The sequence below is a fragment of the Cygnus atratus genome, chromosome 3 (genome assembly GCF_013377495.2).
Source record: "Cygnus atratus isolate AKBS03 ecotype Queensland, Australia chromosome 3, CAtr_DNAZoo_HiC_assembly, whole genome shotgun sequence".
Classification (NCBI taxonomy): Eukaryota; Metazoa; Chordata; class Aves; order Anseriformes; family Anatidae; genus Cygnus; species Cygnus atratus.
In genome coordinates, this window is record NC_066364.1 from 6585324 (window position 1) to 6603723 (window position 18400).

General features: G+C 35.8%; 1 protein-coding gene across 2 annotated transcripts in view; it reads left to right on the forward strand.

The window, feature by feature from the left end:
- The window catches only part of CD2AP (CD2 associated protein), a 75003-nt gene that overhangs the window by 54769 nt on the left and 1834 nt on the right, over nucleotides 1–18400 (forward strand). For both annotated transcript variants that reach the window (XM_035560131.2, XM_035560132.2), the window contains exons 8-17: nucleotides 1407–1498; nucleotides 2193–2297; nucleotides 3821–3857; nucleotides 4245–4304; nucleotides 6017–6176; nucleotides 8338–8480; nucleotides 15154–15269; nucleotides 16033–16122; nucleotides 16782–16972; nucleotides 18088–18151. In XM_035560131.2, coding sequence (XP_035416024.1) covers nucleotides 1407–1498; nucleotides 2193–2297; nucleotides 3821–3857; nucleotides 4245–4304; nucleotides 6017–6176; nucleotides 8338–8480; nucleotides 15154–15269; nucleotides 16033–16122; nucleotides 16782–16972; nucleotides 18088–18151 — 1058 coding nt within the window. The remainder of the gene's footprint in view (nucleotides 1–1406; nucleotides 1499–2192; nucleotides 2298–3820; nucleotides 3858–4244; nucleotides 4305–6016; nucleotides 6177–8337; nucleotides 8481–15153; nucleotides 15270–16032; nucleotides 16123–16781; nucleotides 16973–18087; nucleotides 18152–18400) is intronic.

Consider the following 18400-nt stretch of genomic DNA (forward strand, 5'->3'; position numbering starts at 1 on the left):
AAAATTTAGTAAATGTTTTAATAAGAGGTAGTTCAAAGTTCAGATTTATTACTTTGTAAGCACCATATGAAAGTGTTAGAAAGTGAAGCTGGACTTCTTTATCTGAATGACTTAGAGAAGATCAGGCTCACAAAGTAAGATGGTGAAGTGGCAAATTGTATGTGCCCTTAACGTAGGTGGGTAGATTTTTTGGGTGGAGCTGCCTCCAGCATGGGCAGATGGATTCAGTCTGCAGGGTGCAGCTCTCTTCCTAGCAGCTGGTGCAGAGGAAAGTCTTTCCTGATGTGGTTTCTGTGTGCCGTGGGACTTGGTGTATCCAGGGCAGGAGAAGTGCATGAGGAAGGAAAGGAACAAAGGCGTGTGTAGTTCAGCTGTGCTGACCGACTCCCAGCAGTGAGGAAATGTGTGCCTTGTTACAGAATCGGGATGTATACAGGAGATGGCTTAATGTTGTGCAGGGGTTTCTGCAGCTGCTCACCTGTGTGTGTTGTCCAAGTCCTGGTATGTTGTGGCAGCACGATGGAGTCCTTTCTATTTTCTTTGGCTTCCTTGATCTGTCAGATACAGAAACCTAGCCCTTTGAGCTGCTAAATAAATTTTAGGTGTGCTGCGTTTAAAAAAGATGTGAGAAATGCTTTCCAGTTAAGACTTCTACACTAACATATTTTGGCCTTTCTCATGTTGTTTTTATTCTAGCGTGGGAAGGGAAAACAAATCCTCCATCTTTTTCAACTGAAACAATTCTCACAATTTTAAATGGATTAGTTATTGCCCTGTACCAAATAGGAAGAAAGGAATTATTCTTTCTGCTTTTACAGAAGAGGCCGTGACTGTCAGTTAGTCAGTCATTTGAGCTGTGGTTTCAGGTGGTTATAGCCAAGGACTTCCTTTGCTTCAATTACTTGTTTTCATTGCAGAATTTCAGCAAATGTGCTGCTCGGGTATTTGAAGTTCCTGTAACTATAAGTCACCGTGAAACAATTGTGTATATTAAATTAGGCTTATTATAAAAATCTCATATAAACTCTCAATAAAAATCATGAATCACTCTTTCGTCTAAAGCAGCAGAACTGAATATATGAGGCAGTGGGGATTAGATGTGTTAGATAAGCTGTTACAATTTTAAGTGAGCAGTCTGCTGTGGATAAAAATATTTTAGGGCATTATCCCCTGACTCCATGAAGATTTATCTCCCTTGCTCTGTAAATATTGCTATGAACTTGATTTTCTCATGATGCGAATGACATAGTGAACGCTTTGTAATGCAGTGTCAGATGGCTGGTCCAGAAGGGAAGGATGATTATAGTATTAATTTCTGAGCTCTCCTTTTGGATAGCACAAGTAAGCTTTTATGTACTTTACTACCCATGGTATGCAAGTGTAGTAATTATGCTGTGTCGTTCCAGCCAAGGAATATTGCAGGACAGTATTTCCCTATGAAGGCACAAATGATGAACTGAGTTTTAAAGAAGGCGAGATTATTCAAATTATCACTAAGGTAAGATGTTCAGTCCGCTTGGAACATTTGTAGCTTTTGTAAGTTATGCACAGGTAAGTAGAATATAGACAGGAGAGTTTACTGGGTTGAATAAAATATTTGCTAAAATATTTAAATGATTTAGTATGTTAATGCACATACTTCTGTTATAGACAAACTAAAGTTTCCATCCAGTTAGATCATGTGATGGATTTCTATGATACAGACTTAATTCTTTGTTTTTTTCTTTATGTCTTGGTTATTTTTTCCTCAGAAGTGTATTCTCTCTTACTTCTTCATGCTTTTCAGACTACTGAGCCTGATCAGTCACATCAGAATCACTTTCATTTAGTAGAATTGTGTGTTGTTCCAACTACAGAAGGTATTTACTGAATGTGTTTCTAGTGGAGGACGTTGAGAACATTAAATATTGTGCATTGGATCATAGTTGGGTACTTCTCTCCCATTTGCAGATGTTAGCCCTGTGTAAATGAGGACATATAATTTCATATCCTGTATTTTAGAAAACAAAGTGCCCAAACCTAGTCTGATCTTTAGCTGTTTCCCCTTGCAAAGGTAGCTAAAGTATTCTTCTAAGAAATGGAATATTTTGGAAAAACAATTATATTGTGAGAAACAGCTACAGGAACAGCACTTTCAGTCTTTCTGGGAAAAAAAGTAAAGATTAATTGAAATATCTTACTGTTTGTTTTAGGATACTGGAGAGCCAGGCTGGTGGAGAGGAGAACTCAATGGTAAAGAAGGAGTCTTCCCTGATAATTTTGCTGTTCAAATACAAGAACATGATAAAGACTTCCCTGTAAGTTCCTATGTATTTCACCTAGTGTCACAAAAATGAATTGACAGAAATGCAAGGAATAAAAGACTTCAGCACATACTGCTGCTTAAAATATTAATACAGTTGTCAGCTTTTAACTCTGTCTTGATAACCAAGAAGAAAGATCTAAAGGTTAAACTTCTTTTTTAAATATTTAATTGAAACCTGCCTTTTCAGATTAACTGTAATTAATGAGGATGATTAGGTCATATAGAAAAAGATATAGTTCTGATATTGTGGTGATATGTGTAACTGGTGACTGAATTAAACCCTAAACGTTTTGAAAGGAGGCAAGCAGTCAGTCCTGTTCCGTCTGTAGTCTTGTAAGTAAATATAAGAACAAAATGCTGAGTGACCCCTGTGGGACCGACTGGGATTTTTCTGTGTTAGGACTTGCCAGTAGGTTGCAGCGTATAATCTTTGGATGGGATTTAGAAATAGCTTTTTTTTTTTCTCTATTATCTCTTGCGTTGACTTAAAGAAATCCATATTTTCATGTGGTACTACTTGTTCTTGTAATTCTTAGTCCATGTTTTGACAAGGTTAGTATGATGTTTTGGTTCTGACAAGTTTGTGTAGCAAAGATGGTCAAGTTAACACATGTACCCTAGTAGGAGTGCATTGGACTGAGCCCATACAACTTCAGCAATGTTTTTATAAACATCTGTGGGTTAGTAGGTTTTTGTGACCATTTTATTAGTGAGCATTGTCCTTGGTACAACCACAAAGATGGGTGTCCTAGAGCATTTTCATTACTTGGACTCTGAGGGTGAGGTGGTTTGAGATGTGTGCTTTGAGGTAAGCCAGAACTCCATGATGGGGGAAATTCAAAGTCATTTTTAACAGTTCTAGGAAAGTGATAAGAAAGTGGCTGCCTTATACAGTTGTGTTATTTTCAATGTACAACCTATGACAAATATTGTGTAAGTTTTTAATGGCTAGAGTAGTTCACTCACCTTTCTCCACTTCGATATAAGATGAAGAAACTCAGACCAATGTTTTTCATATAAATTGTTTGTTGCAAAATTAAATAGCTTCATGATATTTAGTTTAGAGTCCTTGTTCAGTGAAAGTGATCTCTTTTTAATTGAAAAGTTTACCTGATTACTTTTTGATACTTCTGTTGTACTAACAAAAATTGAGGTTTACTTACTGAAACTGAAATTAAAATGGGTGTGACTGGAGCAATTCCTTGGACTAGAAAAGATGTAATTCTTAATTTTTGTTTGCACCTCTACTGCTTACGCTTGCTGCTGAAATGCTGATCTGAGATTTGAAGAAACCTTGCATTTATTCATGTTTTTGTAGCAGGTTGGCTGGGAAATATCAGATGAATTCTTCCAGTTCTATGTCTCTTTGTTTCCTGTCTGTGTGAATTGATTGCCTCCTTTATGAAATGCTTTGAAATGAGCTATAAATAAGCTGGACACTACCCTATGCAAAACAGAAAGCAAATATGTTTCTGTGTTTTGATAATCTGTTTTGTTTATGTTCTTTTTTTACAGAAGCCAAAGAAACCTCCACCTCCAGTTAAAAGTCCAGGTATGTAAGATATGCCTGCTGATAGGTGTCTGAGGAAGTATTGAATTTCAGAAACAGCGCATGTCTTCAAAAAAATAAAAGTAAAATTCAGAAGTAGCTTTGTATTTCCTAGTAATGCAGCCGCCCTTAGTTAGAGGTTACTTTTTTATGCCTTATGTATTTTGCTGCTGCTATATATTTTCCCAGATTATGATGGAGACTACTTTGGACACATTTTAATATGGGCCTACAGTTTGCTGGGCTCAAATAAATGTTTATAAATGGCATTACACTCCTCGCAAAGGAAAAAAAAATACAAACACAAATTGTTGTATATCATATTTTTAGATAGTGACTATGATAATTAAAGCTCTTTCAGAAATACCTATGATTTGGTTTTACATGCAGCTCCTAAACCTGAATTGCCAACTGGAGAGAAGAAATTCCCTTCGAGGTCTGAAGAAAAAGGTGAGACCCGTTCACTTTATAGTGAATTTCAGAATATATTCCTAAAAGTAAGTTAAGAAGTTTAGCTGCTCTACGTAATAGGTACCATGCTTAGGAACATGAAAGCTTCTGAAAAATTAAGTGTGATAAAGAACAGTCCTTTTTTGTGGTAGAAGAAATGATGCAGGAAAACTTTCTCTTGTATTCTGTTGAAGGTCAGACTGAATAATTATACGTGGTCTCTTCTGGCCTTAACAGTTACTTATTTAGATAGCAGTAGTGTTTTACTAGAAAAAATGGCCATCTACCAGTGCAGTGTTTTACTGGTGAAAAATAACCATGTTGTTACTAGCAATCAAACTGATTAAGTAAAAAATTTTAATATAATTATTTTTTTAATTCAATAATTGAGCAATTGAAATCTCAACCTATCCAAGCATGTAATTTTTATACATATTAATCTTACCTTTAATTGCAATCAAAAATTGACTGATCAAAAGGTAAAAGCAATGCTCCTGTAACTATTTCTGTATTTACAGTGAAGGGCACTTGTTGATATCATGTAGTAATTTTGTCCAATATCAGTGGCTAAGACTGGTATTTTTATTACAATTACTCTGCACTCGTTTTGAGTCAACCCTTATTTCATTGTGTTATAAAAGCCAAAAAAGTGCCATGCCATTTTGTATAGCAGAAATGGATGATTTCTGTCCTCATCAGGAATCTTGGCCTTTAGTATTATCTTCATCCACTTAATTGTGGACAGTTTTTATATTCAGATTTTGAGTGGGAGCAATTGAAGGGAAACCTGACTGATGATAATTCAGGAATGCAATTTGATGGCAGCATTTTTTGTCCTACTTATGAACTTGCATGTTCTTACAAGTAAAAATGCAGGATTCTTGAATTCTTTTTCCACTAAAATATAGGCAACTGATCTTCAGTAACACTACCACTGAGCATTTAAGAATTTAAATCTTATATATAGGATCAGTAGACAGGAGAAGCGAGCCCTGTGAACAGGATGTTTTACGCAGGACAGTCAGCACCACCAAGCGGCAAAATCATGTACTGTCCTGCTACTTCAGAGCTGTATTTATTCATTTTTTAACATTGTACTAAGAAAGACTGCAAAGGAATGCCAACTACTTTGGTTTGGTTTTGTGTGCACGTCCTAACTTTCAAAGGTCCCAAAGCAAGAATACGATTCCGTCCTGGATGATGCTTTTTTGTTGAAACCTCTATGATCTGTTTTTCAGGGTATTCCTGGGAAAGAAAATCAGGATTTCCCCATTTTACAGTGGGGGAGGTGACACATAAGGGTTGCAGAACTTCTCCAAAGGGAGTTAACCATATACAGGCAGTATTTAAAACAAAAGCCCCCTGACTTTTTAAAAGGACTTATGGTGAATTCACAGTGAGGGCAAAGCAGTAGCAGTACAGAGAGATTCTTGTTTATTAGGTGTTACTTGCAGTGCAGTAATGTCAATCCAGAATTTCTTACTAGTATTTAATGTCAATAGAAAGAACTTCCGTTTGCTTTAATGTAATGTTTTCTAAGTTCAGTTAAATAGCTTGTGTGTTTTGATAATGTATCGCTTAACATACCTATTTTTCACTGTTATCTGAACTTCAGAGAAAGTGTTTCTGACAGCAGTTGCTTTCTAATTGATTAGCATTGAAGGAAACCTAGACAATGTGTTTTTTAATGTTTTGGTGACTTACTTTGTCAGATGAAAAAGGAGCTTTGGATCAGAAGCCTTTGAAGCCACAAGCTCCTCAAGTACCACCCAAGAAGCCCATTCCTCCAAGCAAGACTAACAGCTTTTTGAGAGCAGGGTTTCAGCACCCAAAACGTCCAGAAAAACCTGCTTTGCCATCATCTGCATCCAAGTCAGTATACCTTTAATCGTATTTAACAAATGTTTTATATGGTTTGTTTTTCTGTCCTCCTTCATGACTGAGGTGGGAAAAGATGCATGTTTTAAAGGCAAAGAGGATATAAGGATAAGCTTTGCCCTGCACCTGCCAGTTTTTCTTTTCTTCAGGTATTATTGATATGAACTTAAAAATGCCTAATTCTTTAAGATGCTGAATCCATCTCGGAGAAGGTATTACAGGATAACCATAAAGCAGATTAAGTTATGAGTCTAGTCTGCTTTGCTTTAAACCTGCCCCCAAAATGAAGAAGTTCTAGTTCAAGTAGCAATATGGTATAAAAGAATCTCTGGATGTTGTACTTGAGAAAAATGTTATTGTGTTGGAAAAGATTTGAGTAGAGTCAAAGTGCAGTGTTTCAGAGTAAACCAGAAGAAGAGGAAGAGTTGAGCATAGTTAGTATCCATGCTAAAGGTACTCAGCATGGCTCATGTCCTCTTTCATGGGGAAGAAAACACTTCGTGCAGAGACTGGAGGTGGTTCTTGGATCTGTCTCGAGTATTCTCAGTTGAGTTTACTGGACAAGTAGGAAAAAGGCTAGCAAGCAGTTGCTCGCTCTTAGGTTCCATTCTCTAAATTTCTTTCTCACAAGTGTGAAAATTTTTTAGTGTTTCACCAACTTTGCGTCAATACAATCCCTCCTTGTTCCCAACCCCTGCTGCGGTTTCCCTCCTTTCTGCCTCCATCCAACAGTTTGCCAGATTCTTACCAACAACTGCAGATCCATGTTGACAAGTAACTGTCCCTGTGGGATGTTCAGCTGACTTGAAAGAACCACGAGAAAGTGAGATCATGGTGAACTTGGCCTTCTACCAATAAAAGAGCAGACAGCTGCTACCTCAAAGAGCTTGCACCCTAAATACCTGCAAATATACAGGGTGGCAACAAACATTCTTTGAGTTTTATCTTTTTCCTCCAGCATGTCCTGTATATCGTGAGCCAAAAGGAGTAAGGGGAGAAAACAGGAGGGCAGTGAGGAAAGGTGCAGACTTTGGAGGGTTGAATCCCAACAGCCAGCTACCAGAGGACAATCTAGGCAGCTATCTCTGGTCACACCCTGCACAGCCCTGGAAACTTTGGGTGCTTGACTGAAGGGTTAGACTGTTGCAGTTTTCATTCTGGTTAGGTTTCCAGTTTGTAATCATGTTTTATCACTTGACATTTTGGAACGTTTCCCATGTAGAGATTTTTTGATCTTTAACCAAAACAGTGGTCTCCCTCCCGCATAGTTAAGGATATGAAGGGGTACATGTGTGCAGCTAAAACAGAGGCTGTAGTAAACTGTGGTCCTTTAATAATTGCAAACTTTAAAAATATAGAGGGTTTTTAAAATAGGTTTAAACGTCTGAAAGTTTGACATTGCTCTAGGGAGATTAGGCTGTTAGCGCTTTTTCTGCTGTAATGAATTTCAAAAAAAGAATATGGGCGATAAGTTTATGAAAGGGACACACTGAAGCTGACAACTGGTCTGTCTACATACTGTGTCTTTTTACAGTGACAAACGATGGCATGAATTGTAAAGGAAAAGGTCATCTCCTCATTTTTTTTGGTCCTTGAATGATGTGACTAGGCATGAAGGATGCATGGTAGAAGCACAGCCAGACATACCAGACGTACAAGACACTTTATCCTGTATCCAGAAAAACATCATTTGTTCTTGATAGCTTTTTTCTTTACAGAAAAATTTTGATGTGAAGGAATCAGAGTATTTGTTTCTGAATATTTCAGGAGAGATTACGGAAGGTGCTATTCAGCTATCTTGTTTTCTCTTGAAGTGAAGTGTGATATTTTAGGTTAAGTGCCAAAATATGCTCTGTAGTAAATGCACTAAAAATTTTGGATACTTTTCCAAGGGGATTGTACATGTCTGACAGTTCTACAAAAGCTGCAACAAATGAGCTGACTTTTATAATACTAGAATTTCTGTCTGAAAAACTTTTAAGCAAGGATTTAAAAAACAGTAAAAGCTGTTTCTGGGAGGGGGGGGGGTCTTTTTCCTTTTAATTCTTATTCTTGGTGTGTTTTGGTTTTTGGTAAACTATTTAATGTTAATATGCAAACTATTTAATGTTACTATGTATTATTAGGTATATTTTTGCCACTTTTCTTGTTACAGATCTAATGGAGAAGTCGTTTCTCTTCGACCAAAATCTGAAATTGAGCCAGTAGCAAAACCAAAGTTAGACTCTGAACAGTTACCACTTAGACCAAAATCAGTAGAGGTAGATTCACTTGTGGTAAAGAGCTCTCGAGAATCAGGTAAGAAAAGAACAAAGTTTTTTCTGGGTCTTTCTGTTCGGATTGCAGTATTTTACAGGGTTAGAATAAGGTCTTTAATTTACACAAAATACCACAGTGTAATTATGCCCGTTGAGTAGAAAATATATAATTTTTTTTAAGAGTAGCTGTAGGTAGCTCAGGGTAAGAGTTAGCAAATGGTGTACAGGTGCCAGTAGGGTATTTGGAAGTGGTTAAGCTCAGTGTTATAATAGCTGATAGGAAGGAACATAGGTAATGGCTTGTTCTTCCAATTTGAAAGCATGTTTTTTTTGCTATCACTTTTATCTTGCATTTTTATGAAATTGTTTTCCTTACCGACTGGTTCTGTTCTTCTGCTCTTGCATTTTAGGTAACTTTTGCATTTTTAGCTAACTTGCCTATTTTCAGTAATGCCATTAACTTCAGCATTCTGTAATTAAATTCATAGCTACAATAGATTACACCTTTATCATACCTTACATTTGGGCCAGAGTGGTATATTCTATGTTTGAATTTTGTATTTATGGCTTTGCGTGATGCACCTTGAACCAAATCTGGTATCTTTTTAAATCTAAATTTGTCTAGTAAAAACGTCGATAGCAGTTAGAGTACCAACATTAATAATTCACATAGCCTGATCGTAATATAGTTGTATCTTGTCCTTTTCTGACAGTACAACTGATTTCTGTCATCTGTGTCCATCTTGTGCAGTGTCTGCTGTGGGCATATTTTTTTTAAGCTCTGAATTGTTTTTATTGTGTGATTAGGCACTGCAGAAGAAGCTTTATTGTATTGTACCTGCAGTGTATGGCTTGCATATCTCAATACAACCTTTCTTCTCAAAAAAAGAAAAGGTTTTATTAATAATACATTTCGAAATTTTAGTGTAAGTTGATCTTCTAAGGACAATTACGATATCCAGGATGTAAAATAGCTTGACCTAAATGATAATTAAGTTCACCTATGAAATAAATCATTCATCAAACAAATGAAGCAATTTATGAATAGGAAGGAGTTTTTCTGACTTGTTCATTAAGACTCATGGCATTTAAAATATGCTTCCAAGCTGAAGTGCTCTGTATGAGGAAAGGCTAATTCAAGTATGCTTTTAATTGCTATGGGTTGACCCCACATGAATAATAATTAATAACGTATTAATTAAAACATATTTCATTAATTAAAAATGAAGCTATATTTTCCTGAGCCACAGAAAGTTGGACTTCAATGTGTATGTATGTGTATATATATATATATCTCAATATTACTATTGAATGTTCCCTAAAGTATTTACAAGGTCCTTTGTTTATTCCCTAGTCAAACACACAAATGTTGTGCTATACCTTGTTTTAGAGGTTTTTAATTGGCAGTTTAATTACTACCTCTGTCATTCAAACATGGAGTTTGAGTGAGGGTATAGAGGAAACACTTTCAGGCCACAGTAAGCTTTGAGATGAAAGATCGATGCCTCACCTAGCCTTAAAAACATAAGCTTTGTCCTGTTGCTTAGAGGTTTAGCCCTAGGATTATGCTAGCTGTATTACCATGTTGCATAGTACCATTTATCCCCAGGAGAAAGCTCTGTGAAAACAGATGGAATGTCTTTTTTCCCCAGGTTCAATTATCTTGACACCTTTAATAACTGGATTGGCAATGTAGTAGCTGTCGTGCTAGGTATTCATATATATAAAAGCAAATTTTTTTTACAGATTTTTTTTTAAAAAAAAGGGGTTGGGGGCAAAACAAAACACAAAACTATTTGATCGTATTTGCTGACATAAGATTTTACAAGCTCAAAGAGAAATTTAATATTTAAATGCCTAGATAGAAGAGGAAAAAAAAAAAAAACAAAGCATACAGTGGTGGACAGAACGTAGCCTGTCATTAGCAGTCATCAGCACTGTGTTTCTAATAATCTGAGAAGTTTAAATCCAAAACGGGTTAATTCTAGATCTGGGATAAATTACAGTGAATGTTAAAGGCTTTACTATCAGACTAGCTTGCAGCATTTAACAAGGATGGAAGACAGAAACTTTCAAAACCCAGAGATGCTGGGGAGAGTTTGCAGCACCAGTCCTGTGGCAGCCTCCGTGCAGACTCTGATATTCTGTCAAGGGATTACTTGCAGAGCAGCGAGTAACAGGGCTTGCTTGTGTGATTACTGGTGAAGTTTATCTGAAGTAGTGATAATTCCCTGCAATTTGTATGTTCTAGGAAAGACCTACAGATATGTTCAGTTTGCTTGAAGCAGATGGGTGAGGTCTGTTGCACTCCTTGGTTGGTGCAGAGCGAGCACAGGAGGTTCGGGCAGCCCACCTGGGGATGCAGCACAGGCAAAGTCAAGGAGCTGCTATTTGAGGAAAGTTTCAACAGTAAAACCACCCTTGTTTAAAAATGATCTGCTTAAGTTGGTGTAGGTTTTACTGCTCTTGTAAAAAGGGACTAAGCTCCCGTCAGTAAAACATAAGGAACCTCATGCTTTGTCTCTGCATCCGCTCTGCTGCTAAAGACATAATACTCAATGCAGCAGCTAATGGCATGCAAAGCTCTGAAGGTATTTGGGATATTAAATTTAAGACTTCTAGTTCTTGTAAGATTAAACAGATATTAAAATATGGGGGAAAACATATGGCTGGCGTTGGCAATTTTGGATATTGTTGAAGATGTAGAAGTTACTAACGGGCTTTCTTTTTCATCTGAAATGGATGAATTTTTAGTAGACCAGTTTTTTAAGTATGTTTTTTTTGCAGGTTAGTTTGACAATGAAGTTTGTTCGGTCACTTCAAATTTAGGTTAAGGAGTAGCTGTAGATATTCCCTATATTTAGGAGAGGAGGGAACATGTGGGGAAAAAAAAAGGCAATAAAAAGACAACAAATAACCTAGGTTCCAGCCATCAGATAGGAAGGGACAAATACTCTAAAATATTTGAAACATTGATCATGTTGAAATTCCTTCTCTTGAAGCTTAATTTCAAAAATTGCATAAATGTTTCTTTGTTTTATTAGAATTGACATTCTGTAAAAGACCTAAAGCTGTAATACTAGCATGCTGAACATTTAAAGCGATTCTGTTTCTTCTACGAATGTTTCTTTTTCCTGCTTTGTAAAATAATTTTTTTGTTCAGAATCTTTTTCTAGACATTCCTCTCCTTGACTTTTCTTTCCAGATTTTGTTTCCTATCCTGTTTGCCATGTTTCCCTTCTTACGTGTCAGGAAATTACCCTACCCTTCTCCATTTTGGTAAGATAACAATCTATAAGGAAATCCAAATGCTTTATGCCATACACATAGCCTCTTCTTAACTTCATAAGCATAATTTTCAGTTGCAGTTATTTGGGTTTCAATTTAAAATGCTTTTTTGTTTATTTGAATGCTTGTTTTCCTTAGCTGTTAAACAAGAAGTTACTTTAAATATATTTTACAATTAGGAGCGTGTACAGGTAGGGAAGAAACAAAAAAGACAAAAAAAAAAAACACAACCAAAACCACACCCTTTTCTCAGTCTAGCTACTGATAAGCCAAGCATAGTATTTATAGTATGATGTATTCAATATTTATAGCACTTAGATTTAGGTTGAATGTCTTTATCTTTCTGTGCACACAAATTACGTTACCGTGAACTTTTTTGGCACTGAATTCTCTAGTGTTGGCTATTTATTATTGTGAGTCTTGTAAAATAGCATTTATGAAAGTTACATCTGTGGCAAATAAATGCTTAATTATAGCAAATATTTTATCATTGCTTGACTTCAAACTTCAATTTTTTAAAGCTTACATCTTTCCCCGAAGTTTTGCGGTTCAATCTCTGCAGAATGAGTAATAGGAAAAAGGTCTGCCAGCTTTTTCACTCTGCAGATTAACATGAGGTCTTGTCTTCTGAAATACTGGGTACATTTCGCTTGTACCATGGGTTTTTAAATCCCAGCGAGATGAGGTATATGAACCCCCTCAGCTTTGCTTCTTTTTGTGAAGGCTTTTTAAGAGAAACTGATATGAACACACTAAAACATTCACAAATTTTAACAAAGCCTCTCACCTAACTATATCTCTTAAAGCTCCTAACAATTCTATAATGTGTTTATCCAGGTTAAGCTTGCAGAAGAGATGTTTCTAGTAGTCTGTCCTAAGTAACTGTTCCAGGTTAGCTTATCTTCCTCATGAAAAAGGTGTTCTAGCTCAGCCTTAAAATAATTTGTGGACTCAAATTATCTCCAGATGTATGGTATTGCTCTTCTATCACAGTGAGGGGGTTCCCTGTAATGATTACTTGCAGACTGTCCTTAAAGTTAATTCACTGAAGTGGGTGTAAATTGTGAAATTGTGGTGTGTTTCATCAGTGTCCATCTTGGTTTCAGTGGGGCCAAGATTTCTCCTAAGATACCTAGGAAAGTTGTTTTAAAAAAATAAAATAATAATAAACAGTCACCCGCTTCCACCCCTTATGGCTGTAATGTACTGGTAATATTTTAGGGCTGAGCTGTTGAGTGAGGTGTACCAGTTTCTATTGGTAAGAGCTACTTAAGGGGTCAGGGAAACCAGGCTTTTGTGTCATCCCACTGTATTTTAAATCATAAACTGCTACAGCCTTGAATTTTATCTATGTGCTCAAGCTTTGTGAAGTTCTGGAGGTATGTGTTATCCTTAAGGTGTCAGTTACTGATGTTTACTTTGCTCATGGAGACAGGGCTAGCATTGCAATTGTAATAGTAATTCAATTTATGATTCTTATTTAATTTTTGTTATTCCTGCAGAAGGAGGATCACAGAAATGCAAAAATTGTTGTGATGGGGGGAGGAAATGTGTCTGTATTTTTCCTGCCTTCTTGTTAGCTTTATATTAAATACCTAATCAACATACGTCAAAATGTGAATCAGGACTTTGGTTAGTGCTTTGAGCTTACTGAAGATTGAGTAAAAAACATTAATATACACTCCTAGATCACTGCTGCATGATTTCTAACAAGCTAAATGCTTTATTGGCAAAGACTGTAAGATAAATACCCTTACTAGTAATTTCTCCGTCATCCTCTCTTCCGTCAGCCCCTTGCCATTCATCACTCTTCTGTTTCTTCCTACTTTGTTCTTCCCTGCTTTTTGTTAAATTGCAAATATGGTTACATATTTACAAAAGACCATCTTTACATTTTCTTTAATAAAATTGAAAAGCAGCAAAACTGATCGGTAACTGATAGTGTTGCAAATGCTTGTATTTCAACACGGCAACAGATAATGAAGTACATAAGTCCAGATAGGTTTGAAAGATGTGAATATTTTAAGGACTTAAAAGACAGTATTGTACAGTAGTAGACATTAAAATCAGTTAAAACTTTCAGTAGAAAGCTTCTACTGAATTTATTCCTACAGGTATAAATTAACTTTGACAATGAATGAATAAAACTTGAATTAATCAGATGATTTTAATTCATATTAACTCTGAAGTGGTATGAATGGTCTGGCCCAGTATTCCTATGGCTTTTTCCTATACTGACCTCTTGCTGTAGTGTCAAAATGAGTGAGAAAGTAGGGGAAGAAGTGTTATGGTTTCTGCTTGATAAATCATGATGCAATGTAAAACTGAGTGGTTGCAAAACAAAACCCAACCCGCCCCCCCCCCCCCCCAAACTTGAATGTTACTTCTGGTGTCCATAGTAAATGCCGTGTGGCATTTTAGTTAAACGGTTAGAGTCTGAAGAACAAGTTAATGATTTGGTGCTGTAAAACTGTATGTAATATCCATAATCTTATGTCTCTGATTAAATAATAAAAATAAATAAATTTCATTATATTAACTGTTGGCAGGTAGGTATTGGTTTTATTTTTTTTTGTGGTGAAGTGGTAAGAAACCCGTTTGTTAACTAGATGAATTACTTATGTTCTGCTCTGCACATTAATAGATTTTTCATAAGGTTGTATCTTCCCATGGGGTGTAAAGAATTTCTACTGATCAGGGGCCATAAGGAGGAAATAGATTATGGAATAAAGCAAGACTTCATCTAAGAGAGATTACCTAGATCTAAGAGCATAAAGAGAATAATCAGCAAAGAGATCAGTGTGCATTAAAGTGTGCAAATAGGGTTCTAAATTCTAAAATGTTTTATTATAGACTTGATGCAGTCATGTATTTTCTGCAGACAAAGTATTGCATATGAAAAACTGCACTGTACAAAAATATTTGCGGTTAATGTATTGTTAACATACATAAACCACTGGACACGCTTTGCCATATTTATTTTTCTCTCAGTTGGTAAACTTGGATTTTGATGTTTTTCATGAGTTGAGCAGTAAAAAAAAAAAGCCGTTTTCAACTATTTAAGACAGCAAGTCTCAAAATTGGTTTTAAGTCGTCTCAGAAAACAGTTAAAGCTGCATTTTTTCTCCAAACACACTAGGTCTCTTTTACGCTGCCATGTTGACACTAATTCTGTTGAGAACTTGAATTCAAATGCTAGTTGAATCAAGTCTTAGTTTTTTCAAGGGGGAAGATGTGACTTCCCAGATAGGTCAAAGTCATGTAGTTTTACATGGCTTGTTGTCATATATGCTGAAAAATCTTTGAAACACTAAGAATTCTGAAAATTATTATTATTTTTTTTTCCATTTTATGAAAAAAATGATAAAAAGGAGCATAGCAAAACCTTCTGGTTTTGATGGTGGTCTGTTTTCATCTTTCCCTAGATCTATTAAGCTTTGATGACGTAATAGCTACCTCAGATAATCTATCACACCCTACTGCAAGTCGACCCAAGATGCCTGGTAGAAGGCTGCCTGCACGTTTCAGTGGTGGTATTTCTGTGAGTATATCGGTGTGTTTTTTTGCAGACGTGAACTAAGAACTAAATTCCCATGAAACAGAGTTACACTCAGAAGCAGTCTTATCAGAGAGTGAAATGCAAAATGCCCAGAGGTTCAGGTTGTATAGATTATCTATAGGGATATCTGTTTGCAAGTAGAAGAAAGTGTACATAAGAAAAACAACACAACTGTATTGCAGCTGAGGGAGTCTTCCTGCTCTGTGTGGTATTACTGTGATAAATCCTCAAATCTTCCAGTAGCACCAATCATATACTAATGGTATGTAGTCTTTCACTTCAACAAAGTTGTAATTTAATGTTACGTTTTGGGAAGTGATCATATGTGCCAAGGCATGAGACAGAACAAGGTAGTGCAGAATCCTTGTTTATTTTACATATAAATATATATTATATGTGTATAAATATATAATCATGTGTTTTATAGTTCAGTCCTGTCAGCTACTATATACTGTTACTGCCTTGTATTATGGAGGTACCTACAGGTTCCCAAAAGCATCAAGTATTTGTTCTATTAAGTACTGTAGAGATGATGGCAAATCCTGCCCAAACTTCCTATCTGATTTAAATTCAGATAAATGAATATCGTAGGGAAGGAAAGTTCTGAGTAGCAAGGAAAGAAACCCATAGTAGTCTAGCAGTTCAAGCTTTTATGTATCACGTTTTTAGAAATACATAACTTTTTTTCTTCCTTGTTCTGAAAACCCTTTTTGTTTTTGGTATTTTTGAATTGTTTATTTACCAGTTAAGTGAAAATGACAGTGCAGAAAAAAAACTGAAGGTGCAGAAGGAAGAAGAAGAAAGTGCCAAACCAAAGCCAGTTGAAACGAAAAAGGTATGTCACCAAGGAGCTGGGTACCAGGCAGCTAGTTTTCTGTTCATCTTGCTTGTATTTCCAGTTTAAATTGATGCAACCATCTAAATACAACTGATTGTATTTAAATGCAAGTGAGCCATGTCATTTGGTATAGAGTTCATATTAGAATTTGTACTATAAAGTTCATTTATACCTCAGTATAAAGTTTAGTTTTTCAGTTCTGATAATCAGGTAGCACGAAACTATGGTATCGTTTCTCACATAAGTTTAACGTCTGATTTTTAATCTTCTGACACGTAAAATAACTGAACAGATCAGAAGGGCACATGAATGATTGTTTATAGTGAACTAAGGTTTTTGATTAAATCAAAGTGTTTTTTTTTTAAAGTGTAGAGAACTGCAGTGTGTTTCTTTTAATGGCTACAGGAACCTCAGTGCAGTGCTAAATGAACAGCTTTTAAAATAACTGTATCTTACATACTACAGTAGTCCATTTGAACTGGACATTCCTTTTAATCTTTGGGGTAGAAAATAAAGGAAAGTTGTATATGTATAGCTAAATGTTAATAGCTAAAAAGCATATACAAGAAGATACTACACCAGTACAACTTGTATACTGTAAGTGGTCAGTTCATAAAGATTGCATTTCTTAGCCTTCTACTGACTTACTTTTTCAGCCATCTGTGTTGAGTCCACCAATTCCATCTTCATCTCAGAGACCAAGTTCTGTTATACTCAACTTTTTTCCGGGAGAAGTCCAACTTAAAGGAGAAACAGAGAATATGCAAATACAAACTTCTGTGGAAGAGCTCAGGACTCAGATTCATGATTTGATGAGTTTAGTAGACGCACTGAAAAAAGAACATGGGTAAATATTTTTCTTCTCAATCTGCAAATGGATATACACTAACATCTTTAATGACAAACAAAGATAAAGCTATCGTGTATTAATACTAATGTTCAGAACTTCTTCCTTTAGAAGTTGATCCAAATAAATGACCTAAATATATACGGATTTGATGTCAAAGTATTTTTGGAATTTGTAACCCTTTTTCTGTTCTACCTTGTGCTCCTTCGTTCACTACTGCTTTTTGAAAATATATCTTAAGCAGTTGGTACTATCATTGTAAGGAAAATTAGATAATTCTTGTGGTATTTAGTGTAAGTACATGTGCTGGCATTGTGTAATAACTGCACATTGTGTAATAACTGCAGTGTAATAATTGCAGCACTGACATGACTGGTAGGAGGGAAAAGATTACTGAGCCTTTTAAATTCAGTCATGATGGCCCCATCATGTGTGAATGTGGGCAGGATTGTGTTTGGCGGATGTAAAAGAAAATTGGTATTTGCCTAAACACAGTAAAGACCAATCTGCAGAAATCGTATTTTTCTGTCTTTAGTTGTAGAGCACAGGCATTCATTCTTGTAGTATTTGAATGATGACTGGTGCTAGCTAAACCAGATGAGAGGCTGTAAAGCATCTGGATCAGTTGGCTTCCAAAGTAAACTAGTAAATGATGAGTTCAGGAGATTAATGAACTAATTTTTCAGTGACGTGATGATCATTCTTAATATTTTCTTATCTGACCCCAGTTATGAAGTAAAACAGAATAGGAAATTCCTATTCTAAAGAACTTCTGTTCTATACATAGAAGTTGCTGGGTTGCTTTAAATTTCTCTGTCCAAGTAGAGGATAACTGTAAACACATTTCTTAACTACACTACTAAAAATTGTGATTAAAAGTTAGGGATAGTTGCATGGTGATTGCTAAGAGGTGTTGAGAGTTGTTGGAAGCTTCTGGTCCAACAAATTTAAATACCAGTCCGCTAGTTGACCTGTAATTTTGTTTTATTTATGAGATGTAGTATCAGATTTACGTTCATCCCTCTTGTAAAATTTAAAGAAGGCCTATGCTTCCTGTTCTCAGTAATATTTTTTTCTTCTCTAACTTGGATTTCTGCTATCTTAACAACTGTCAGGAGAGAACTGGAAAAAATAAGGAAGGATTTGGAAGAAGAAAAGCTGAAGCGAAGTATTCTGGAGGTAATATTAGCAACTTACAAGGAGAAAAAAAAATTAGAAGCATATATATAGTGTTCAGGAACTTGATGTTAAAGGAAAGTCTTAATGGACATACTCAATCTTTTTTGTACTGCTTTGTGTAGTTGAATGAATGCCTCATAAGGCAAATATTAAGAATATTCACAGTTCATCTTAGTTCAGTTTTGTTTACTTGCAAAATAATTATTTTTAGTTATATGTGTGTTGGGATGTCAGTTTAGTGTTGCTAGA